At 50.3% G+C, this 27,046-nt stretch overlaps 1 protein-coding gene across 3 annotated transcripts in view; it reads left to right on the forward strand.

Moving 5' to 3' along the window:
- PARP14 (poly(ADP-ribose) polymerase family member 14) overlaps window positions 1-27,046 on the forward strand; it is a 216,292-nt gene that overhangs the window by 14,681 nt on the left and 174,565 nt on the right. For all 3 annotated transcript variants that reach the window (XM_075316982.1, XM_075316980.1, XM_075316981.1), the window contains exons 5-9: window positions 8,218-8,454; window positions 11,289-13,552; window positions 15,043-15,279; window positions 16,758-16,967; window positions 17,279-17,390. In XM_075316982.1, coding sequence (XP_075173097.1) covers window positions 8,218-8,454; window positions 11,289-13,552; window positions 15,043-15,279; window positions 16,758-16,967; window positions 17,279-17,390 — 3,060 coding nt within the window. The remainder of the gene's footprint in view (window positions 1-8,217; window positions 8,455-11,288; window positions 13,553-15,042; window positions 15,280-16,757; window positions 16,968-17,278; window positions 17,391-27,046) is intronic.

Raw genomic sequence — 27,046 nt, forward strand, 5'->3', positions numbered from 1 at the left:
GTTGATTTTACAAGGCTGGAGCCTTCACATGCCGCGCTCCTTCACCATCCCCTGGGGCTCTGGCTTGAAGTGGGAGCCATCACGGTTCTCACTGCTTTGCAGGAGACCGGTCTCCATCCGCAGCCCTTTTTCAGGATCCTGCCGGACGGAGCGTTTAACCCCCCCCCAGGGACCTGGGCCCTGCATCTCAAAAGCTAAGTATTGAGATGTTTTTACCACAGAAAGTGGTCTTTCCAGGGGTCCCTTGTACTTTATTTATTGGGGGGAGTGTGTTATATGACTGTGGTAACATTTCCGGCCGGTTCTCCAGTTTTCACTGGAGAACCGCGCCGATGGTGCCTGCACGCTGGCCGCATGTTTAAATCTAGGCCCCGGCTTCTCCTGAGGCCTAGTTTCGATTCTCTACCCCTGCATGTCAGTCAGTGCAGAGGGACAGTGCGGCTCCGCCCAGCGGCTGTTCAGCACAGGGAGGGGACACTCCTCTCTGAGGAAGGATTCCCTCCCCTGTATACTTCATTTGCCCGCTCTCAGAGTAGGCCCCGCCCCCTCTCCTCGCTCCGGTCGCCATTTTCTCAGCGTTCTCAATGTCTGCATAGGCACAGAGATACCACATTGTGACAAATGGGGGCCTGGGCTGGGGGACTGGAGGGCACAGAAATGTATGTTAAACGGTCTGGCAAGCCACAACCTCCAGTTGTGCAGCTGCTTATATTCTCTGTTTATATACTCTGCTGGGGGTCATTCTGGAGATGCATTCCCTCACAGAGCCCCCACTTCTGCAGCATGTCTCACATCAGAGCAAGGCTGCAAGGCTGTTCTTAATATGCACTGCATGTAGACTCGTACTGCCTGTACTGAGCACATATACACAGTGGTCCCTCAGCCTGGAGGCTCATCAGTGGTCCCTCCAGCTGCTCCGGCTCCGATGGCTGAACCCCCGGTTTGGGTAGAATCCCTCTCTCCAGGGGGCAGCTGTCCCGGACACTGCTGAGCATGCATTAGCCCCCTTCTCAGGGTGCTTCTGCTGCTACGGCTCGCTCAGCAAAGCTCTCAGAGGACTTCTGGTCTCAGACCCCGTCCTCCTAAAATGGAGACGCAGGGTCCCCTGTCCGTCCCCGTCCCGCAGCTCTGATTCACGAGCTGACTCACTGGACGAGGAGGATGTCTTTACTGGGGGCTCGGACGCTACTTCATGTACCATTGATCTGTCCGAAGGTGATGCAGATGCTAATGATTGGATTGCGTCCATTATATTTGTACTGGACCTCAATCCGCCTGTATCAGGGGAGTATCCCCCTCTGGCAGAAAGGCACCAGTATACCTTAAAGAGAACAAGGAGTGTGTTCCTTAACCACTCCAGTTTTCAGCCCACTGTGACCAAGCCCAGAGCCTGTCCTGACAGACGCTCCCAAAGCGTGGTTCTGATGACTGTTCCCCCTTCCACCACAGGTGGTCAAGGAGTGGGCTCATTCACCAAGGGTGGTCCCTCCGGTGTCTAGTATTTCAGCCCATATAGTTGTATCAGTGGCTGACGGCACCTCTCTAAGGATCCCACTGTACATTAATTCTGTACTGGACCTCAATCCACCAGTATCAGAGGAGCAACCCTCTCTGGCAAAAAGGCACCAGTTTACCTTGCCTAAAGCCCGCTACACACGCTTCAATATATCTCACAATCCGTCGTTGGGGTCAAGTTGTAAGTGACGCACATCCGGCATCGTTTGTGAGGTATCTGCGTGTGACAGCTACATGCGATCAGGATTGAACGCAAAACCGTTGATCGCAAACACATCGTATCATTCTCTAGAATTGAGCGTTTTGTTGCACGCACCTAGTCAATTGTAACGTGTGACATCCCTCATACGATTGTGATGTCTGATGTTATGTGCGCAGGTGTGCGCTCTGCACCGCAGCTTAAAAAAGGTCTGCTTCAGAGCGCAGCTGAAAAGCTGCGTTCTGAAGCGCCTCACAATGTCTGTCATGCACTAATCTCTGTCAGTCCGTCACTATCTCTGTCCCTCACTCTCTGTCCATGTCAGTCTATCCCCCTCTCTCATATACTCACCGATCCCCGATCCCTGGCGCTGCACAGCATTCACACTGCTCCGGCGGCTTTTACTGTTTTGAAAAAGCCGGCCGCCCATTAAACAATTTCGTATTCCCTGCTTTCCCCGCCCACCGGCGCCTATGATTGGTTACAGTGAGACACGCCCCCACTCTGAGTGACAGGTGTCACACTGCACCCAATCACAGCAGCCGGTGGGCGTGTCTATACTGTGTAGTGAAATAAATAATTAAATAATTAAAAAAAACGGCATGCGGTTCCCCCCATTTTTAAAACCAGCCAGATAAAGCCATACGGCTGAAGGCTGGTATTCTCAGGATGGGGAGCTCCACGTTATGGGGAGCCCCCCACCCTAACAATATCAGCCAACAGCCGCCCAGAATTGCCGCATACATTATATGCGACAGTTCTGGGACTGTACCCGGCTCTTCCCGATTTGCCCTGGTGCGTTGGCAAATCGGGGTAATAAGGAGTTATTGGCAGCCCATAGCTGCCAATAAGTCCTAGATTAATCATGTCAGGCGTCTATGAGACACCTTCCATGATTAATCTGTAAGTTACAGTAAATAAACACACACCAGAAAAAATCCTTTATTAGAAATAAAAACACACACATATACCCTGGTTCACCACTTTAATCAGCCCCAAAAAGCCCTCCTTGTCCGGCGTAATCCAGGATGATCCAGCGTCGCATCCAGCGCTGCTGCATGGAGGTGACCGGAGCCGCAGCAGACACAGCCGCTCCGGTCACCTCCACACAGCAAATGAACACAGCTGCGCGATCAGCTGCTGTCACTGAGGTTACCCGCGGCCACCGGTGGATGCAGCGGTGGCCGCGGGTAACCTCAGTGACAGCAGCTGATCGCGCGGCTGTGTTCATTTGCTGTGTGGAGGTGACCGGAGCGGCTGTGTCTGCTGCGGCTCCGGTCACCTCCATGCAGCAGCGCTGGATGCGACGCTGGACCATCCTGGATTACGCCGGACAAGGAGGGCTTTTTGGGGCTGATTAAAGTGGTGAACCAGGGTATATGTGTGTGTTTTTATTTCTAATAAAGGATTTTTCGGGTGTGTGTGTTTATTTACTGTCACTTACAGATTAATCATGGAAGGTATCTCGGGGAGACGCCTGACATGATTAATCTAGGACTTATTGGCAGCTATGGGCTGCCAATAACTCCTTATTACCCCGATTTGCCAACGCACCAGGGCAAATCGGGAAGAGCCGGGTACAGTCCCAGAACTGTCGCATATAATGTATGCGGCAATTCTGGGCGGCTGTTGGCTGATATTGTTAGGCTGGGGGGCTCCCCATAACGTGGAGCTCCCCATCCTGAGAATACCAGCCTTCAGCCGTATGGCTTTATCTGGCTGGTTTTAAAAATGGGGGGAACCGCACGCCGTTTTTTTTAATTATTTAATTATTTATTTCACTACACAGTATAGACACGCCCACCGGCTGCTGTGATTGGGTGCAGTGTGACACCTGTCACTCAGAGTGGGGGCGTGTCTCACTGTAACCAATCATAGGCGCTGGTGGGCGGGGAAAGCAGGGAATACGAAATTGTTTAATGGGCGGCCGGCTTTTTCAAAACAGTAAAAGCCGCCGGAGCAGTGAGAAAGCCGTGCAGCGCCGGGGATCGGTGAGTATGAGAGAGGGCTGCTAACTTCAGTTACTCAGGAGATTAGCGGTCACCGGTGAGTCTTCACTGGTGACCGCTAATCAGGACGCGACACAGACAGAGCCGCAGCATGACCATGAAGTCGGGTGAAGTTCACCCGAGTTCATTCTGACAGTGCGGCTCTGTCTGTGTCTGCTGTCATCTGCCATTCAGCTCTGCTACATGGCTGTCTGTGTCTGCTGTTAGCGGCCATGTAGCAGAGCTGAATGGCAGATGACATAGTAAAAACGCATCCCTACACATTACACATGCTTGTCAAGTCAATAAATAAAAAAAAAAAAAAAGGTGCCCAATGCATACGTCACAGAACACATGATCTAAAGGATCGCACACAAAATTGACCAATTTAACATAGACTACTAACGCTCGTGTGACAGCAAATGAACGACCAACGTGAAATCTCATAGATCCCGTATGCAACCTGGGCGTGTCACATCGCAAATGCGATTGTACAACTAATTGCAACGTGTAAAGTGGGCTTAAGAGAACAAGGAGTGTGTTCCTTAACCACTCCAGTTTTCAGGCCACTGTGACCAAGCCCAGGGCCTGTCCTGACAAACGCTTCCCAAAGCGTGGTTCTGATGACAGTTTTCCCCTTCCACCAGAGGTGGTCAAGGAGTGGGCTCATTCACCAAAGGTGGTCCCTCCGGTGTTTAGACTCTCAGCCCGGACCGTTGTATCAGTGGCTGATGGCTCCTCACTTACGGCTTTGCTGTCCGCCAGGTTGTCCTTCTGGCCAAATCTGTATGGAGGCGGCAGGGGCCTCGTTCTCCCCAGCTTTTGCAGCAGTGCGGCTTTCAAAGCCATCTCTGCTTCTCTAGAGGAGATGCATTCCCTCACAGGGACTCTTTGCCCGAAATGGTTGCCTTAACTTCCAGACTTCAGTCTTTTCATCCTATGCCATGTCTGCCATGCTGGAGACTCTCACCGCACTGCGGTGGCCTCGGCTAATTTCCTCGCTATCCGCAGGCTGCTGTGGCTTCGGAAGTGGAAGGCGGATGCTTCTAAAGAAGTTCCTTGCTGGGCTCCCTTTTGCTGGGACCAGTCTATTCGGGAACAACTGGATGAAATTATTAAGGAAGTTCTTGGCGGGAAGAGTTTTCTTCCATGCCACAAACCTAAACCAGGAAACCTGTCCAGGGCAGGAATCAGTCGAGGTTTCGTTCTTTTTGTTCCTCCAGCTGATCGTTCTCTAAGCCCTCGGCCTCGTCCACTGGCTCAGCCAAGGATCGTAAACCCAAATGGCGCACGAGAAGACCGCAGGAGATGCTGCCACTAAGTCAGCCTCCTCCTGGCTATCTGGCCACGCCAGCAACGTCCTTGGTCGGTGGCAGGCTCTCCCACTTTGGCGACGTATGGTTTTAACACGTCTCCGATCAGTGGGTGCGAGATACCATCTCCCACGGCTACAGGATAGAATTCTATCCAGCCCGCCAAACAGATTTTTTCTGTCAACTCCCCCCTGCTCCAAGGCCGCCGCCTTCTCACAGGCTGTGGCATTCTTGCAGGCCACTGGAGTAATTGTACCGGTTCCCGACTGGGAACGGTTCTGAGATTTCTGCTTAAATCTATTCCTAGTACCCGAGGAGGACGGTGCCTTCCGACCTGGATCTCAAGCTTCTCAAGCATGTTCAGGTGCGGCACTTTCGCATAGAGTCTCTGCGATCAATCAATGACCCAAGGAGATTCCCTAGCATCCATCGACATCAGAGATGCCTATCTGCATGTGCCAATCGCAGTTTCACACCAGCGTTGGCTACGTTTTGCAATCAGAGTGGTCCAATTCGTGGCTCTTCCCTTGGGGTTAGCCACGGCCCCTCGAGTATTCTCAAGGTCGGGGCAGCTGTGATTGCGGTCCTGCACCTCTAGGGGTTGGCAGTGATCCTTTTGTCCTGGAAAGCCTTCTAGTCTGGGCTTCACCCAGTGCAGACTGTTAGCGGAGTGCCTCGCTCACTCTCGCCACTCTAACCAATTCGGGTGGTTTGTCATTCTGTCCAAGTCCACTCTGACTTCGACCCAGAAGTTCACATACCCAGGGACGCAATTCGAGACTCTGTCGGCACTTGTGAAGCTGCCCTTAGTCAAACAGCAGTCCCTCCGCTGGCGGTCGACGTCGTTCCATCAGGCTCCTAATACAGGTGCTGGATCAGATGGTGGTGTCAATGGAAGCGATTCCCTTGCCCAGTTCCATCTGCTTCCGCTGCGGCTGGATATTTTCCGCTGTTGGAACAAGCGGACTTCCTCCTTCCACGGGGCGGTGGCTTCGCCACAGACCAGGGGCTCGTTTCAGTGGTGGCTTCGTCCCCTCTGTCTCAGGGACGCTCCTTCCTGGCTCCGTCCCGGGTCATCCTCACCAAGATGCTAGTCTATCCGGCTGGGGAGCAGTATATCTCCACCATGGAGCGCAGGGCACTTGGACTCTGTCCGAATCAGCCCTCTGGATCAATGTGCTGGAAATCGGAGCTGTGTTTCTAGCTCTCTAAGCCTTTCACCATCTGTTGGCGGCCAGGCACATTCGAGTCCAGTCAGACAACGCTACAGCGTTTGCCTACATCAACCTCCAGGGCGGGACACTCAGCCGCCTGGCAATGTTGGAGGTTCATCGCATTCTTCAGTGGACGGAGGACTCCTAGTCCACCATATCCGCAGCCCACATCCCAGACGTGGAAAACTGGGAGGCAGATTGTCTCAGCCGTCAAACCGTGGCTCCACGATCCTCAGGTTTTTGCGGCAGACGCACTGGTTCAAGTTTGGTCCCAGCTTCGTCTGTCTTACGTGTTTCACCCTCTAGTTCTTGCCCAGAGTCCTGCGCAAGATCAGAAAGGAGGGCCGTCGGGTCATTCTCATTACTCCAGACTGACCCAGGCAAGCTTGGTACCCTGACCTGCTCCGTCTGTCCGTAGAGGTGCCATAGCATCTCCCGGACTGTCCAGACCTTCTCTCACGAGGTCCGTCCTTCCGCCAGAACCTGCGGCTCTCAGATTGACGGCGTGGCGTTTGAGTCATGGACCTTGACGACTTCTGGTATCCCTCCTGAAGTCATCTCCACTATGACTCGAGCTCGGAAGTATCCTTTGGCCTTTTGGCCTTGCCGACCCTCCTGTCCCTTCTACAGTCCGGTCTGCAGCTAGGACTATCCCTCAATTCCCTTAAGGGACAGGTCTCGGCTCTGTCAGTGTTGTGCCAGCGGCGTATCGCCCGGCTGGCCCAGGTGCGCTCCTTCATGCAGGGCGCATCTCACATCATTCCGCCTTACCGGCGGCCCTTGGAGCCCCGGGACCTTAATTCGGTCCTCACGGCTTCCGGAAACCCCCCTTTGAGCCTCTTAGGGAGGTTTCTTTGTTTAGTTTTTCACAGAAAGTGGTCTTTCTAGTGGCCATAACTTCCCTCAAGAGAGTCTCTGTTTTGGCTGCACTCTCTTCGGAGTCCTCCCTTCATCAAGACAAGGTGGTTCTCCGTCCGACTCCGGACTTTCTCCCTAAGGTGGTTGCTGTTTCCACCTTAACCGGGGCATTTTCCCTGCCTTCCTTTTGTCCGGCTCCTGTTCATCGCTTTGAAAGGGCGTTGCATACTCTGGATCTGGTGCGGGCGCTCCGGATCTATGTGTCTCGCACCGCTGTTCTTAGGCGGTGCACCTCTCTTTTGTGCTGACCGCTGGTCAGCGTAAGGGCCTTTCGGCATTTAAGCCGACCCTGGCTCGTTGGTTTAGGTCGGCCATTTCCGATACCTACCAGTGTACTCAAGTGCCTCTCCCGCCGGGGATCAAGGCACACTTGACCAGAGCTGTCGGTGCCTCTTAGGCTTTCAGGCCCAGGCTACGGCTCAGCAGGTCTGTCAGACTGCCACTTGGACTAGTCTGCATACCTTTTCGAAGCACTACCATGTGCATGCTCTTGCTTCGGCAGATGCGAGCTTGGGCAGACGCATCCTTCAGGCGGCTGTCGCCCATTTGTGAAGTTAGGTTTCGCCTACTTCTCAGTTTTTCTGTTTATTCCCACCCATGGACTGCTTTAGAATGTCCCATGGTCTGGGTCTCCCATAAGGAACGATGAAGAAAAAGAGAATTTTGTTACTTACCGTAAATTCTTTTTCTTATAGTTCCGACATGGGAGACCCAGCACCCTCCCTGTTGCCTGTTGGCAGGTTTCTTGTTCCGTGTGTTATCACCGGCTGTTGTTGTAGACAGAGGTTCCGGTTGTTCCGGGTTTTGCTCTGTCATTACTTGTGGGTGAATGTCCTCCTTCAGCTTTTGCACTAAACTGGCTAGGACTGGCTACCAGGGGGTGTATATGCTAGGAGGGAGGAGCTACACGTTTGAGTGTAGTACTTTGTGTGTCCTCCGGAGGCAGAAGCTGTACACCCATGGTCTGGGTCTCCCATGTCGGAACTATAAGAAAAAGAATTTACGGTAAGTAACAAAATTCTCTTTTTTTTGACTACTCCCCTCATCAGCCTTTTTTTGTTTTTCTTCAGACATCTCAACTTTTATCCAAAACTTCTGCAGCAACCAGAGAGTAAATCAGCAGAAACTGAGTGCAAAGCCTCTGGAGGAGACCCGAAGCATCCGGGCTGAAGGGATACCCCCGAAAACAGAAGTGGACCACCTCATCATCTACTTTGAGAGCTCCAAGGTCGGCGGTGGCCCAGTACAAAAGGCGGTGATGATCCCCGAGGAGGAGGCCGCGGTCGTCACCTTCTTTGATGCGAGAAGTAAGTGATGGTCTGTCAGGGAGGAGCAGACGTTTCCTCACAGGAGTCGGAGCCGAATTCCTCATATACCGGTCCCGTACTATAAAGTCATGCTCTGCAGGCCACACGGCCTTATATCCTGGAGATAGTGTCATTGATGTCTGAAAACCTAGTGCCCTCCACACGACCCTAGGACCCCGCCACCCAACCACCTACAGCCATCACCCCCGCAATCTGTAGTGTGTCCCCTTCTCCCAAACTTCGCCCCATTATGTACTCCTTGTGCTTTGGATTCTACTTCGGTTCCATCAGATGAGTATGTGCACCCACAGACCCCTGTATCCACCTCCCCAGATGTGTACCTACCGGGCTGCCCGAGGCTGTGATATGCATGATGTGATGTCAGCTCCTTAGCTGACAGGTCAGAGGACGTTCTCGGGGGTCTGCTCAGTGTATACAGGGCTCTATAATGATGTGTAGACCTCCTCTTCTTAGCTGACAGGTCAGAGGACATTCTCGGGGGTCTGATCCGTGTATACAGGGCTCTATAATGATGTGTAGACCTCCTCTTCTTAGCTGACAGGTCAGAGGACGTTCTCGGGGGTCTGCTCAGTGTATACAGGGCTCTATAATGATGTGTAGACCTCCTCTTCTTAGCTGTTGTCCCGCAGGTCCCACGGTGTCAGCCTGCGTGTGACACGCAGGCTGACACCGTGGGACCTGCGGGACAACAGAGGCGGCGTTCCCCTACAGATTGGGTGCTCTATTGTGGGCGATTTATGCCATGTTGCCGCAGTGACTGACACTCTTTGAGTTATAAGTTGACGTTATGGGACCTGCAGATTATTGAGAGCAGTGTCTCAGGACGGAGTAAATGCCCCTGTGATGGGCGGTTGGTGCCACACTGTTGATGCGACCATCAGTCATTAAGATATAAGAATTAATCCGGATCAGTCCCCTGATGAACCCCTAAAAAACATAGGGGGGAAACGCGTCGGGATAGAATACTGGATGGTCTCGGCAGATAAGTTATTCCCTGCTGGGACTTTATATCCATGTTCATAGATAAACAAAAATTGGGATTTATACTGGATGATTTCGGCAGACAAACCAATTCCTGCTGGAATTTATATCCATGTATATATAAGAACTATTTTTGATCTGAGATTTATCTAATATCTAGATTAAGTTTTAAAATATCTAATTATCCTTTAGTACTGTGACTAATTGCACATATCTTCTTTGGTGGTGGGTCTCCCGGGTCTTGGCGATTGGTCTGAAGGGAGATATTAGGGAGAGACGACGTGGAGCGGGGGGTACCCAATAATTTATGGTACACCTCCGCTGGTAGGTAGGAGCAAGGGAGGGAGAGATAGGTCATCCCCTAAACCACGCTTTCTTGAATCTGAATAAGACTAGTGCAACTACTAACGTTGCCCCTACCTTGAGAACAGGAAATTATTTGCACTGTCCCCACCAATCGAGTCTATCACCCTATTTCACTCACCTTAACATATCACTGTAGTTATTCTGGATTAGCAGTGGCTATATCTACAATTTTAATATTAATAAATAAATAATTGTTTTTAGGAGTTTTTTTCTTTTTGGTCTACTCTATAATGATGTGTAGACCTCCTCTTCTTAGCTGACAGGTCAGAGGACGCTCTCGGGGGTCTGCTCAGTGTATACAGGGCTCTATAATGATGTGTAGACCTCCTCTTCTTAGCTGACAGGTCAGAGGATGTTCTCGGGGGTCTGATCAGTGTATACAGGGCTCTATAATGATGTGTAGACCTCCTCTTCTTAGCTGACAGGTCAGAGGACGTTCTCGCGGGTCTGCTCAGTGTATACAGGGCTCTATAATGATGTGTAGACCTCCTCTTCTTAGCTGACAGGTAAGAGGACGTTCTTGGGGGTCTGCTCAGTGTATACAGGGCTCTATAATGATGTGTAGACCTCCTCTTCTTAGCTGACAGGTCAGAGGACGCTCTCGCGGGTCTGATCAGTGTATACAGGGCTCTATAATGATGTGTAGACCTCCTCTTCTTAGCTGACAGGTCAGAGGACGTTCTCGGGGGTTTGCTCAGTGTATACAGGGCTCTATAATGATGTGTAGACCTCCTCTTCTTAGCTGACAGGTCAGAGGACGCTCTCGCGGGTCTGATCCGTGTATACAGGGCTCTATAATGATGTGTAGACCTCCTCTACTTAGCTGACAGGTCAGAGGACGCTCTCGCGGGTCTGCTCAGTGTATACAGGGCTCTATAATGATGTGTAGACCTCCGCTTCTTAGCTGACAGGTCAGAGGACGCTCTCGCGGGTCTGCTCAGTGTATACAGGGCTCTATAATGATGTGTAGACCTCCTCTTCTTAGCTGACAGGTCAGAGGACGCTCTCACGGGTCTGATCAGTGTATACAGGGCTCTATAATGATGTGTAGACCTCCTCTTCTTCTTAGCTGACAGGTCAGAGGACGCTCTCACGGGTCTACTCTGTGTACACAGGGCTCTATAATGATGTGTAGACCTCCTCTTCTTCTTAGCTGACAGGTCAGAGGACGCTCTCACGGGTCTACTCTGTGTACACAGGGCTCTATAATGATGTGTAGACCTCCTCTTCTTCTTAGCTGACAGGTCAGAGGACGTTCTCGGGGGTCTGATCAGTGTACACAGGGCTCTATAATGATGTGTAGACCTCTGGTTCTTAGCTGACAGGTCAGAGGACGTTCTTGGGGGTCTGATCAGTGTATACAGGGCTCTATAATGACATCTGATAGTTAGGAGCAGCCTCAGTTGACGTGTGTGGAAGGTCCGGGTCTATCTGTCTAATACATCTCATGTCTTCTTATGTTACAGTTGTGAAGGTCGTGGTGGGAAAACAACATATCTTTGGCAAAAAGGAGATCTCTGTGTATCGATACTACCCCTCCTTAGATATAGCGCTATATGGAAGGCACAGACCACGTGTCGTGCGACCAGAGCCGGTCCGGATCCAGATCAGTCCATACTTACTAGCATTTATATTGAAGCAGGCAGGAGTGAAGCAAAACATGGAGAAGATCATGTCTGAAAAAATATGTGAGATCAAATGGCCAGATCCAAGCTGCACCAACCCCGAAATCACATTGTGCTTCCCCGACGCTCTGTCTTCACACCTGAGGACAATGATGAAGGTGGTCCGCACATGGACTGAGGAGGTCTCCACCAAATTTTCATTCTTCATCTCAAGATATAAAGTCATAGACTGTAAAATGAGCCCGTCAGCCTGGGAGGACATCAAGGATCAGATCTCCACTGCTGCCTATGGTGGGGTATTAATCAAACACAACCCTGAGTCTGAGAAGATCTTCCTGGCGGGCACAACGAAGGACGTGAATAAGGTCGAGCAGATGTTCCGGACACTGGTGGCGGAAACCAGCAGAAAGGTGGAGAGAAGGCGTAAAGTGACGACCAAGACAGAGCCCATGTCTGCAGCCCTCTATCACATCATACGTAGCAGTGGTGTGGAGCAGAAGATACTGGACGACGTCCCAGAGCTGAAGATGGAGTATGACCTGTCTACACACAACGTCAGGCTCACTGGACTGCTAGAAGAAGTTCTCCAAGCCAAGTGTGACATAATGAACGCAAAACAACAGCTGAAGTCCAAATCCATCCAGATGGACCCGCATGTCCTGCAGTTCTTGATGTTCGCTGATAACGATGAGGTCTCCTGCTTCCTCTTTGCACGACATAAAATAAACGCATTCATTGAGATAGAAGAAAACTCAATCCAACTGACCGGTCACTCCAAAAAGGACTTGATAGACGCCCAGGAGCAAATTGGCCGAGAACTGATTTGTCAGCGAATTCCAGTTACAGCCAAGAAAATCCTTGACAGTCCGGAGTGGAGAAGTCTTCAATCACATCTTCATGAGTCCCTCAATTCTGAGACCTCTACAGTCCTGATCCAGGAGTTCCCCTCCGGAGCGGAGAACGATGTGGTGCTCGCAGGGATGTCCAGCAATGTACACAAGGGCTACAAAGCAATCCACGAGTTTGTGGAGCGCAATACTCCAATGCAGAAGAATTTCAAGGCAAAGTCCATGGCAGTCATGAAGTTCATCCAGGAGGAGAGGAGGCCCATGCTGGATCAGCTCAAGCAGATTAATGTCAGGGTTACGATAAGTCACAGAAACATAAAGCTGTCGGGAACCAAGAGTTACGTGGAGGAAGCGTCTTCTGTTGTAGAGAAGCTCCTGTCCTCTGTCTATCACGACACCTTGAATATCGACAAACCAGGAGCCAAGAAGTTTTGTTTGTCCAATGAGGAGCTGTACGTAACAATGGCGAAGAATAAGTATAAATGTGTCCTCTATTTACAGAGAGATGAGGAAGAGGACGATCTACCTGAAGAAAGTGCTCCGGAGGAGGCTCTGTACCACATACAGCTGCCGCAGGGGGTGACCCTGTCGGTGTACAGAGGAGACTTGTGTTGCCACATTGTAGATGTTGTCGTTAATGCGGCCAATGAAGATCTGAAACACATTGGAGGTCTGGCGGCAGCATTGCTGACCGCAGCAGGACCTACCCTGCAAGAGGCCTCTGACCGCATTGTCCACCAGAAGGGCAGCTTGTTCCCAGGAGACTCTGTGATCACGGAGGCAGGAAACCTACCGTGTAAGCAGGTCATACACACAGTGGGGCCAAGATGGAACAGCTCCTCTTCACAAAGGTGTAAGGATCTTCTACAGGTGGCGATAAGAAAGAGTCTAGTGCTGGCGGCCAAGCACGGCCATAAGTCCATCGCTATCCCGGCGGTCAGCTCCGGCATCTTCGGTTTTCCTATTGACGTATCTGCAGAATGTATTGCTGAAGCCATTAAAGAGTTTATGGACGGGGAAAGCAGATCAAGATCCATCACCGCCATTCATCTGGTGGACACTAGGGATGAAACCATCACGGCCTTCACCAAGTCTCTGAAAAGACGATTCGGAGATCAGAGCTTGGCACGATACTCTTTGAAGAGAGCCGAGGAGACGGGGCCACAGATGAGAGAGCAGGAGGCCACGGCAGGCCAGACGGTGGGCAACCAAAACATCGTCATCAACGTGGAAGAAGGATTTCTCCAAGACGCCAGAGTAAGTTCTGCTCATTACCTCCATGTCCCTCGGGGGAGGGTGACCTTCATTCCCGCTGATTTTCTGTCTTCTAAATATTCATTCTAGATGTAGTGTGGGGTCTGGAGGACACTGGGGAGATGTATTGTGGGGTCTGGAGGACACTGGGGAGATGTAGTGTGGGGTCTGGAGGACACTGGGGAGAAGGATCTGTAAAGGCCACTGTCCACATCAGAGTCTGCGCAGCCACACGTGACGTCTCGTCACAGGTCAAAATCTCAATATCAGACGCTTTCTGCCGCCATTTTACTCACGCTGCTCACATGCTTATGCCATATGGTTCAGATATGAGGTTTTTTAATTAGTGTTAATTTTTATGGCCAAGGGGGCGTGGCTTACAGGGTGAAAATACAGGGCTGTCTAAAGGCCACACCCTCAAATAATGCTGCAAGACACTCCCCCTTTTTCAAAGACCATAAAAATTAGACCCTATATCTAAAAACAAAGCAACAAAATTATCCGGGCCGCAGCGGGAACAAAAACAAAGGCGTGGTCTGGCCCCTCCTGACAAGGTGACCGGTCTCAGGATGGGTAACAGTAGGTAGAAAGAAATAGAAATGTGATCCTCAGGGCGGCTCTGTTTTCTACAGTTATTAGAAGAGCCCCCCAGGATGTGCAGCTGAGACCCCCAGCGACCTGCGGCAATGTGTGCTCAGTGTTAGTCCCCCAGAGGAGAAGTGAAGCGTGGGCGCGCCGGCTCCCCCAGAGGAGAAGTGAAGCGTGGGCGCACCGGCTCCCCCAGAGGAGAAGTGAAGCGTGGGCGCGCCGGCTCCCCCAGAGGAGAAGTGAAGCGCAGACGCGCCGGCTCCCCCAGAGGAGAAGTGAAGCGCAGACGCGCCGGCTCCCCCAGAGGAGAAGTGAAGCGGGGACGCACCGGCTCCCCCAGAGGAAAAGTGAAGCGCGGACGCGCCGGCTCCCCCAGAGAAATGTTAAGGCTAAGGACACACGGCGAGTAAAACTGAGCGAGTGGAATGTGATTAAAAAAAAAAAAAAATCACATTCCACCCGCACCTATGTTACTCTATGGGGCTGCTGCCATGAGTGATTTGTTTTTTTTTTCCCAGCTGTAATCGGACCGAGAAAATAGTGCCAGCATGATGCGGGTGAAATCCAATTTGTTTTCTCTTGCACCCATACAAGTCTATGGGTGTGAGTCAAACATTGCATTGCACTTGGATGACACCGGAGTGCAGTGCAATATGCGCATCCGTTGAGCATGGAGGAGATGGGGAGATCACTCCCTCTGCCGCACCTGCTTTCTCCTCCGCGGCTGTGCTGTGATCGCAGGATGGCACCACAGTGGCATGACACTCGCCTTACACTCTAGCAGAGCGGGAGCCAAGCGTCATGCCATGCCTCGAAGTGGTGCTCATGTAGCCCCAGTCTAACCCTGTGTCTGTGCTGTAAGTGATGGAGCCCCCTGTAGTGACGCTTGTGCTCTCTGTTATCAGACAGATGTGATTGTGAACAGTGTGGGGAAAGACCTTGTCCTGGACAGCGGTGGAGCCTCCAAGGCACTGTCTGAAAAGGCCGGAAAACAGCTGCAAGTGTGTCTAACCAAAGAAGCCGCTGGAGCCACAGTGAATGATGGCGCCACGTTTGTGACCCCGGGCTGCAGTCTGTGCTGTGTCATCGTCATCCACGTCATCATTCCAAAATGGGACGGAGGGAAAGGTTCAGCCGAAAAGGTAAGGGGTCCACGTGGATATATATGGACGGACAGAGAGCTGCAATCCCAATTTACCCCCCCCCCCATCGTAAATTCAGTTTATTAGTAACATTTCCCGTCACACTTTGCCTCCGGTCACACAGGACTCGGGGGCTTTTCACACTTTGCCTCCGGTCACACAGGGCTCGGTGGTTTTCACACTTTGCCTCCGGTCACACAGGGCTCGGTGGCTTTTCACACTTTGCCTCCTGTCACACAGGGCTCGGTGGTTTTCACACTTTGCCTCCGGTCACACAGGGCTCGGGGGCTTTTCACACTTTGCCTCCGGTCACACAGGGCTCGGGGGTTTTCACACTTTGCCTCCGGTCACACAGGGCTCGGTGGTTTCACACTTTGCCTCCGGTCACACAGGACTCGGTGGTTTTCACACTTTGCCTCCGGTCACACAGAGCTCGGTGTTTTTTCACACTTTGCCTCCGGTCACACAGGGCTTTTCACACTTTGCCTCCGGTCACACAGGACTCGGTGGTTTTCACACTTTGCCTCCGGTCACACAGGGCTCGGTGGTTTTCACACTTTGCCTCCGCTCACACAGGGCTCGGTGGTTTTCACACTTTGCCTCTGGTCACACAGGGCTCAGTGGTTTTCATACTTTGCCTCCGGTCACACAGGGCTCGGTGGTTTTTCACACTTTGCCTCCGGTCACACAGGACTCGGTGGTTTTTCACACTTTGCCTCCGGTCACACAGGGCTCGGTGTTTTTCACACTTTGCCTCCGGTCACACAGGACTCGGTGGTTTTCACACTTTGCCTCCGGTCACACAGGGCTCGGGGGTTTTCACACTTTGCCTCCGGTCACACAGGGCTCGGGGGTTTTCACACTTTGCCTCCGGTCACACAGGGCTCGTTTGTTTTCAAACTTTGCCTCCGGTCACACAGGGCTCGAGGGATTTCACACTTTGCCTCCGGTCACACAGAGCTCGGTGTTTTTTCACACTTTGCCTCCGGTCACACAGGACTCGGTGGTTTTCACACTTTGCCTCCGGTCACACAGGGCTCGGTGGTTTTCACACTTTGCCTCCGGTCACACAGGGCTCGGTGGTTTTCACACTTTGCCTCCGGTCACACAGGGCTCGGTGGTTTTCACACTTTGCCTCCGCTCACACAGGGTTCGGGGGCTTTTCACACTTTGCCTCCGGTCACACAGGACTCGGTGGTTTTTCACACTTTGCCTCTGGTCACACAGGGCTCGGTGGTTTTCACACTTTGCCTCCAGTCACACAGGGCTCGGGGGTTTTCACGCTTTGCCTCCGGTCACACAGGGTTCGGGGGCTTTTCACACTTTGCCTCTGGTCACACAGGGCCCAGATATCATGTATTACATCTTCATGATGGGAAGTCTTCTCGCGCGCCTCTTACCTACCAATCCTACATTTCTCTGTGATCCGTCACACAGGGGTCATTAATAATCTTATTATTCACTGTCCGAACCTTCAGATTTTCCGGAAGACGATACAGACGTGTCTGGAGACGGCGGAGAAGCGGCAGCTGGGGTCCATCACGTTTCCAGCCATTGGGACGGGAGTTCTGGGATTTCCGAGGAGCCGCGTGGCGACTTTCCTGTTTGATGAAGTCCTGAGCTTCCGCTCCGAGTTCCTCCAGCGAGTGACCTTCATTCTGCACCCGACTGACAAGGAAACCATCGCGGTAAGAGTAATAATCACAACATGTTTATTTCTCCAAAATGCGGAATAAAAGGGGTTGTCCTCACGGAAAGAAAAGATCCACTGGGCTCAGATCTGTAAGAAAAAAACAAAACATAAGTGATGCTGAGTAATAGCTCTTACCAGGATGCAGTGCCGGCCTCGATCTGCGCTGACGTCACCGCTCCACCTGCCGCAGGACCGCTGTGGCCTGTGATTGACTGCAGCGGTCTATAGTGATTTATCTCTCCTGTACATATATTATGTGTCACACTCCCGTAATATGAGGAGATCTCATTACATTGTTACATGTAGGAATTTTACAAAGAATCAAGGTCAAGAAAGATGAGTTCTCCTGCAAAGAGCAACCCCGTGCCCCGACTGGACGCAGGAGCCAAGCAGAAGCCCTCAGCGAGCGCCGACACAGGTAAGTGAGGGCAGAGGCTCCATGACCCCAGGCCAGGGGTCCACATATTTGAGGTCCCATCCAGGGGTCCACATACCATGAGGCCACATCCAGGGGTCCACATACCATGAGGTCCCATTGTCAAGGTCAGAATGACGATGATGATGAGACTCAAAGGATCTCTTGATATCCGGCTGCTGCTTCTAATTAAAATGTCATGTGTGCACACGAGAATGAATAACTGCACAGCAAAGTCAGTTATGTCTATCTCCATGACTGGCTCTTAACCAAGTGTGTTCTTTATTGTTTGAAAGAGACTCTAGACCCAACAGTAAGGGGGTGTGAACAAAAGTTTTAGTCCAATCAAGTATCGTAAGTCAGGGCTTCATGACGTAGAGAGATCTCCATATTCTCCGTTGATTGGTCAGTCTAGGCTCCAGGAATTTCTTTGTCGATCTGTCTTGGGTGGAGAACAGGAAATGGTGGCAATCTTCAAGCTATACATATATATATATCCTAGTATACACTGAGTTTAAGGAAAATACACTGAATATGCAATATACATATATACATGTTAGTAAGAAACAAAAGCATTCACAAATATGTGAGTTAGTTCACATCTACTGAACTATATAACTGAGTCTATGAAATGGCTGAATTAAGTATTTTTGGATACTCAATTCTTTATCCTCAACAGTCCCCCCTAAAGACTTACTTCTGCCATTTCTGAATTCTAAGGGTACTGTGTTCCCTTAGGAAGAGAGGTAGAAAGATCTGTTGAAAAACCTGCCTAACTGAACGTTGAAACATGGGCGGAAAGGGGAAAGGGTTTTTCTTCAGCGCTCTATTGGGAGACCCAGACGATTGGGGTATAGCTACTGCCCTCCGGAGGCCACACAAAGCACTACACTAAAAAGTGCAAGGCCCCTCCCCTTCTGGCTATACCCCCCCGTGACATCACGGGTTCTCCAGTTTTAGCTTTGTGTGCGAAGGAGGTCAGACATCCATGCATAGCTCCACAGATTTTAGTCAGCAGCAGCTGCTGACTATGTCGGATGGAAGAAAAGAGGGCCCATATAGGGCCCCCAGCATGCTCCCTTCTCACCCGTGGATGGTGTTGTAAGGTTGAGGTACTTATTGCTAGTACAGAGGCCGGAGCCCACATGCTGTTTTCCTTCCCCATCCCCATGAGGGGCTCTGGGTGAAGTGGGATCTTACCGGTCTCCAGGCACAGAGACCGAGCTCCATCCACAGACCCAAAAGAACCTGCTGGATATGGAGCTGAGTATCGTCAGGGACAGGGCCCTGCTACATCAAGGTACTCTGTGTTCCCATGCACATCGCGCCCACACACACCAGCATTGCTGGGAGTGTTAGTGCGCCGGGGACAACAGCGCGGAGCGCCGGTGCTATTATTCACTGCAGCTTTGCTGAGTGAATTTATGTATTGAAAACGGCCGCGCCGGCCGCTGCTGATTGTTTTTTACATTGTGGCGCGGCTGGGACTTGTGGTGCGCCGGGGGACTTCGGCGTCGGCCGTGCACATAGGACGGCCGCGCTTATTACTCGAGTCCCCGGCTTTGCGGCCTAGCTTTCGTTTCGTTCCCGCCCCAGCCCTGCCAGTCAGAGGAGGGGCGGGACGCTGTACAGAAGCTCAGCGCAGGGAGCTGGAGTCTGCTTTGCATTCTCCAGCCCCCTCTCACTGAACACAGTGAGACGCCGGGTTCCCGCTTTTGGCTGGGGCTCGCCCACGGCCCGCCCCTCTGCACAGGACGGGGAAGAGAAGCCGGCAGCCATTATGGTTTCCACTCTGGGAGAACGGAACCAGTCACAGGTTTTTGGGCGACCTCGCACCCGCTCTTGTGCGGGCGGTAAGCAACTGACACCACTAATGCTGAAGTGGGCTTTTGGGCTGTGTGCTGATATGCTATGCACTGTACTGTACTGTCGCTATTCTGGGCAACAGCAGCAAATAAGCAATGCTGCTGAGGCACAAGCTTTCAATGCTTCTTCGTTTGCATGTGCTGCAGTGTTTACTGTCAGATTGGGCAACAGCAGCAGTAGAGCAATTTGTGCTAAGGCACAAGCTTTCAATGCTGCTTCGCTTGCATGTGCTGCACGGTTTATTGTTATGCTATACGTTCACTGTATGTCGCTATTCTTGGCTAATGCGCCCAGATAAACAGACAAAAGCAGCAGTAGAGTAATGGTGCTACGGCACAAGTTTTCAATGCTGCTTGACTTGCATGGGCTGCAGTGTTTACTGTCATGCTTGTATGCTATACATTCACTGTATGTCGCTATCCTTGGCTAATGTTCCTGGATAAATAGACAACAGCAGCAGAAAGGCTAGGGTGCTAACGCGCAAGCTTTCAATGCTGCTTGGATTGCATGGGCTGCAGTGTTTACTGTCAGGCTTGTATGCTATACATTCACTGTATGTCGCTATCCTTGTCTCATGCTCCTAGATAAATAGACAACAGCAGCAGAAGAGCAAATGTGCCAAGCCACAAGTTTTCAATGCTGCGTGTACTACATGTGCTGAAGTGTTTATTTGTACTTCATGCTTGTATGACTATTCACTGTACGGTCGCTATCCTCGGCTAGGCTCTTAGATAGCTAGACAACAACAGCAGAAAAAGACAAGTTGCCAATGCACGGGCTTTCTATGCTGCTTGTACTGCATGTCATACGGTCCCAGGACCCCCAGTGCGTGCAATTGCTCAACCGGGGTCTCTGCTATATGTGGCCAAAAGAACCACCTGTGATCTCTGTCCAGAGACAGGGACGAAGTTGCAGTTTTTCCGCTGATATATTGTCTGTGACTATGACTGACATCTTACAGACTTTGCACCCCAAGCAGACCGTGGGCAATATGGTTGCAATGACCCTGGCCGCCCTGATTTGGAGCATCTCAAGGCGCCAGAGTGATTCCAGGCATCCCAGAGAGCAGGCATCCGACACGGTCGACAGTCCCAGATGGCCTAAGCGGGCTCGCTGGGATTAGCCCTCGACTCCATCACTGGTCAAGGTCCCAGCTGGAGTACTCTCTGTACGTTGAGGCAGACGTAGCTGTTCAGGACTCTGATCCTGAGACCGCTCTCAATCCGGATACACCGGATGGTGACGCTATAGTGAATAATCTTATTGCGTCCATCAACGAAAGGTTGGGTATTTCTCCCTCAACTCCTCCAGTGGAGGGGTCAGCTTCACAGCAAGAGAAATCTCTATATATTGAGTACTTGTTTAGCACTCTGACTCCAGAGAAGCAGTCCAGAAACGACACGCTTATCACGATAAGCGTTTCTCCGACCGTATTAATGAGACACGTGTCGCTCCCCCCTGACGTGGTCAAGCGCTAGACCCAGTATCCAAATGTGGATCCCCCAATCTCCATGCTTGCAGCTAGATCTATAGTTGTAGTGGTGGATAGGACTTCACTTCAAAATGCCATTGACAGGCAGATTGGCCTCTGGTTGCAATCTGTCTATGAAGCTATCGGCAGGTCGGTTGCTCCGGCAGTCGCAGCCGTGAAGGCACTCCAAGCTATTTCAGCTAGTATTGCGCAGGGGGTCGCTGTCACAGGTACTCTCGGTCCCAGCAGCGTCTTTAACTCGCAATGTCGGCATGGCGAATCATGCTGTTATTGCTGTCCGAGACTCTACGAGCCGGACGTCAGTGGCATCCGCCAACTCCGTGTTTTTACGCAGAGGCTAGTAGTTGAGAGATTGGAACAGAGGCTGCTGCCAACGAAGTGCTTAACCAGGTTGCCTTTATCTAGTGATAGTCTGTTGGTAAGGGTTGAATGAAATCATTCAACTATCCAAGACGACTCAAAAAGCCCAGAAGGGCATAGATTCCTAGCGGGCTCAATCACGCCCGGGGAAGGCAGCCGGAGGACCCGCTACCAAAGTGTTTTTCCTCATAATTTTCAGCCCTCTCACTCCGCAACCGCGGGGGGGCAGACTCCCCCGCTTTAGCGGCATTTACCTACCGCAGGTCAAGGGCCTGTGAGTGAGAGTCAGTTTGTTTTCAAACTACCGCACCGACCGAGCCGAGGCTCTTCTGCAGGCGGAAAGAGCGGTAATCCCTGTTCCTCTTCAGGAATCAGATACGCATTTTGCTCCGACCTGGTCGTGGTGCCAAAATAGGACGGCTCCTTCCGTCCCGTTCTGGCATTTATACTGCTTAACAAGCACGTGAAAACCAGGCGGTTCCGGATGGCATCACTCCGCTCCGTCATTGCCTCTCTGTCTCAAGGAGTTTTCCTAACATCGATAGACATCAGGATGCTTATCTACACGTGCCGATTGCTCCGAGGCACCGGCGTTGGCTACGATTCGTTATTAAAGACGAGAATATTTCGTTTCGTAGCCATACCTTTTGGCTGGCGACAGCCCCACGGGTGTTCACCAAGTTCGTGGCAGCAGAGGGAGCAGTCCCGCGCTCTCACGGTCACTCTGTGATCCTTTACTTGGGCAATCTACTGGTCAAGGCACTCTCCTTTAGAAGCATGCCAACACAACCTGAACATGGCGCTGGACCCTTCCCAGAGTTTCGGGTGGGTCTTCAACTTTTCAAGGTTGAACCCAATCGCTGGCATCTCCTGGAGAGTTTTCACACTCTCTCAGCGATAGTGAAGCTTCCGCTGGACAAACAGCGTTCACTACAGACGAGGGGGCAGTCTCTCCTTCAAGGAGGCGCCTCATCCAGAGGCGAGCTTTTTTCACGCAGTTTCATCTGCGTCCGCCTCAATAGCACATTCTTCACTTATGGGAGGGAAGTCGATGTCCCTACACAGGAACGTGTCACTTTTCCAGACGGTCAAAGACCGTCTTCAGAGGAGTCCACTCTTCAACTCAGTGGTCTGGAGCTCTGGGCAGTGTATCTTGCACTGCAAGCCTTCCTGCAGTGGCTGGAATGCAAATAGATCCGAATTCAGTCGGACTATCCACAGCGGTGGCATACACCAACCACCAAGGCGGACTACGCAGTCGACAAGCCTCCCAAGAGGTCCGGCGGATTCTGCTATGGGTAGAAGACAGAGCATACACCATATCAGCTGTTCATATCCCGGGCGTACAACACTAGGAAGCAGACTTCCTCAGTCACCAGGGAGTGGACGCAGGGGAATGGGCTCTGCACCCGTTTGTTTGCAAGAAATCTGTAGCCGCAGGATGAAGACGGACGTCGACGTCATGGCTTCTCGGCAACAACAAGGTCCCGATTTTCATGACGCGGTCTTACGATCAAAGAGCTCTGGCGACAGGCGCCTTGGCTCAGGATTGGTCACAGTTCCAGCTACCGATTGCTGCCACACCATCCTCGTCGCCCCAAACTGGCCGGGGAGGTCGTGGTACCGAGATCTGTGGCACCTCACCGTCGGTCGACCGTGAGCACGACGTCATTGCCACCATGAGACGGGCTAGCCAGCCGCGGTCTGCCAAGATCTACCACAACTCGTGGAAGATATTCTTATCTTAGTGTTCTGCTCAGGGAGTGTCTCCCTGGCCATCGGCATTGCCTACTTTGCCTTCCCTCCTGCAATCTGGTTGGGAAAGAGGTTGGTCGCTCGGCTCCCTTTAAGGGCAAGTCTCGGCACTATCCGTGTTCTTTTCAGAAGCGTCTAGCACGTCTTCCTAAGGTGCGCACGTTACTACAGGGGGTTTGTCATATTGTGTCCCCGTACAAGCGGCCGTTAGATCCATGGGATCTGAACAGGGTACTAGTTGCTCTCCAGAAGCCGCCTTTCGAGCCTCTGAGGGAAGTTTCCCTTTCGCGCCTGTCACAGAAAGTGGCCTTTCTGGTTGCGATCACGTCGCTTCGGCGAGTGTCTGAGCTGGCGGCTCTGTCATTCAAGGCTCCCTTCCTAGTATTCCACCAGGACAAGGTGGTGCTGCGCCCTATTCAGGAGTTTCTCCCTAAGGTTGTATCCGCGTTTCTTCTTAATCAGGATATATCCTTACCTTCCTTTTGTTCTCATCCGGTTCTCCGGTATGAAAAGGATTTACAGTTGTTAGTTCTGGGGAGAGCACTCAGAATCTACATTTCCCGCACGGCGCCCATGCGCCGCTCTGTTGCATTTTTTGTCCTTGTCGCTGGTACGCGCAAGGGGTTGCAGGTTTCTAAAGCCACCATGGCTCGATGGATCAAAGAACCAATTCTTGAAGACTACCGTTCTGCGGGGCTTCCGGTTCCTTCAGGGCTGAAGGCCCATTCTACCAGAGCCGTAGGTGCGTCCTGGGCATTACGACACCAGGCTACGGCTCAACAGGTGTGCCAGGCAGCTACCTGGTCGAGTCTGCACACTTTCACCAAACATTATCAGGTGCATACCTATGCTTCGGCGGACGCCAGCCTAGGTAGAAGAGCCCTGCAGGCGGCAGTGGCTTCCCCATAGGGGAGGGCTGTCTTGCAGCTCTAACATGAGGTATTTCTTTACCCACCCAGGGACAGCTTTTGGACGTCCCAATCGTCTGGGTCTCCCAATAGAGCGCTGAAGAAGAAGGGAATTTTGTTACTTACCGTAAATTCCTTTTCTTCTAGCTCTTATTGGGAGACCCAGCACCCGCCCTGTTGTCCTTCGGGATTTTTTTGTTGTTTGCGGGTACACATGTTGTTCATGTTGAACGGTTTTTTCAGTTCTCCGATGTTACTCGGAGTTAATTTGTTTAAACCAGTTATTGGCTTTCCCCCTTCTTGCTTTGGCACTAAAACTGGAGAACCCGTGATGTCACGGGGGGGTATAGCCAGAAGGGGAGGGGCCTTGCACTTTTTAGTGTAGTGCTTTGTGTGGCCTCCGGAGGGCAGTAGCTATACCCCAATCGTCTGGGTCTCCCAATAAGAGCTAGAAGAAAAGGAATTTACGGTAAGTAACAAAATTCCCTTCTTCTTCACCGGTTTGAGACCAAGGACTCCTAGGCGAGTCCTCACCCTTTGTAGTTGGACTTTCCCATGTCTCAAGGTTCTCTAAGTCCTCTCTTCTAACTGTTCTGGCAATGCTGGTCTAAGACTGTACAGGGTTTTCTGAAAAGGATAAGTATGAGCAGAACACTCAGTGCAGCTCTGGTTGATTAACCCTTCTACAATGCGAGGTGTGGATCCATAGATGTTTCTGTGGTTGGATCGGCTCCTCTAGTGTTGACTCATGGCTCTTTCTCGCTTGTCCTTTAGGATCAATCAGTCTCCTGCCTGGAGACCATATTAATAGCTCTGATTTAAGATCTGGAATTGGAGAATACACCTGTTTAGCACACTATTCAGTCAATTATATAAAAATATACATGCCTATGCTAAACCAAAAAACATCTTACATAAAGACCTGCTTATTGCAAAAGAAAACAAAACATATACATTTTGTACACGATTTACTAGTTTCCACTTTTCTATAAAATATACACTTTTTGTAAACACATTTTTCTTTACATACCACCTTCATGTGCTTCTCAACAATATCGTTTTCTGCACTGGAATGCCTCTGACCAAACCTGGAGAGAAATTTACACAACACGCACAGACTTGCATACAACATGCTCATGATATACATCTATAATCAGTTTGCAGTTTCTAAGAATGGGTAGAGTAGGTGCAGGGTGTTTCTACGGACTCTTTACAGTTTTTTCTCACTTCGTTCTAGGCACTTGTCTCACAAGACTGGGTGAATCTGCCCACCTGGGTACTGAACCCTGGCGTCACCAAAGCACACACTGACAATTGTCTTTCACAGATGTTACCTGGGCCATCATTAAGAAGAGCTCTCATGGCAGAGAAAGCTTACCACCCTTTGTCCACAGACCTTCCTCAGTCAGCTGGCTCCCTGCATGTCACAATCCATTCCTTGTTGTATCGCTTGTTCCTGTAGGGATTTAAGAACACAAGGAGTGACAGAAGTCACTGACGTGACCAATGTCACCAAGGCATGGTCGGTATTGGTTAAAGACTCTCAACTCTAGGCCCGTGCACTGCTTCTTGGTCAGCTGCACCTGTGCGAGGATCTCCATCCGAATCCATCAGCTCAGATCTAGACTTTCTTTTCGGCATACCTAATTCATTTGACAACAGGAAAAAATCTACAACCTACATCATACACCTCTAAAGACTCTTACCCACTCCTGTTCTACCCATCAAGAGAGGCATTTAATGCATCACTGTCTCCTGTATCAATAGGATTGGAGGGAGTGGTCGAATTTAGACTACCTCATGTGGTGTAAACAGCAGCATATCCAGTGCAGAATCGACCACCATCTGGTTTCATCTATAAAAACAAAAACTAAAAAATATACATTAGATCATTCTTATAACTTCATCTCTGATCATAATACAGTTAGTGGTCATCTATACTTCACATGACTGAGAATACTAAATAAATAAACAAACAAATAAATAAACAAATAAACATATAAGACAAGACTTTCCTATTTCAGCTAACAGATATACCTCATAGTAATCTAATAAACATAACCTATGGGAAAAAGGTCAGATTCAAAACCTATCTAATATGCCTGCTGCGCCCTCCAAGAAACTGGAGAATATAATTAATACCTTATTCCCCCCTTGTTTAATTGTTTATTTACCAATATGGCAAAATTCAACATTTTTATACTGGTATTCCCTAAAAGAAAAGATAAAACAGCAGGTAATAAATTAGCCACATACTAAAACCTAAAATGAACAAACACTGAAAATAACGTACATCTCAGAACACTATACATTACTGGGAAATTTTAAAACTTTACAATAAACAACACTGTATCCATAAAGAAAAGAAAAACCTTTCATAGTAGAAACGACTGAGACATGATGAAATGACAGCTGTGACTGGGCGACTAACTGGCAAAAAATATATGAATGGTTTAGAAATAATCGTAAAAACAGAAAAGGTGATAGAGTCACAAAATAAAAATATATTGTTCAAATAAATCGCCATTAAACACAAAACAACACAAATTATATCGCACATCCCATAAAATTTAATATTCCCTATTCAGGTATAAACAGCAAACTAAAAATGGGAAACCCTGAACTCTAAGGGTTAAACCAAACTTACGTCACTATTGGAGAGAGACACATTCCATTCTTACTTCTTAAAAGTGAGAGAGGAAGAAGGAAAAAAAACTCATCCTTTGTTATAACAAAGACGTAGCAGGGAACACATCCATTACCCATATCTACATTGAATGCATTATACATTTTTCCTAATTCCTTTTTTACAAATGGATTTGATACATTTTGACATCAGTAGGGGTAAGTCGTTTACAATTTTTGTTTTAAATTAACTAACATAATACAAAGATATATATATATTTACCTTCCTCTATTTTATTTTATGATATAATGCTGCAGGACTTCTAAAATACCAATTAATTTTATGTAAACAGATATTTTTCCACTCATCAATTCTGTAAAAGTTTCACTTACTTATCTTTGACTTGCATTTATGGGATAACTGAGTAAACAAATATACTATTTATGCTTATTCAAATATGTTAGTCATATATACCAGAGAACACCTCCCACCGGGGATGGGTGGAGAGCTTTGAACAAAGAGCCATTGCGAGGGGTGTGGCTTATGAGGTGTACTGCCATCAGTGGGTGTAGCAAGACGGCTGCCACAGGAAGTTCCAGGCACCTGACTTCCGGGTGTAGCATCCATGTTGTGACTCCCTGGGTGTACTGGG

This window comes from Anomaloglossus baeobatrachus, chromosome 7 (assembly GCF_048569485.1).
Source record: "Anomaloglossus baeobatrachus isolate aAnoBae1 chromosome 7, aAnoBae1.hap1, whole genome shotgun sequence".
NCBI lineage: Eukaryota > Metazoa > Chordata > Amphibia > Anura > Aromobatidae > Anomaloglossus > Anomaloglossus baeobatrachus.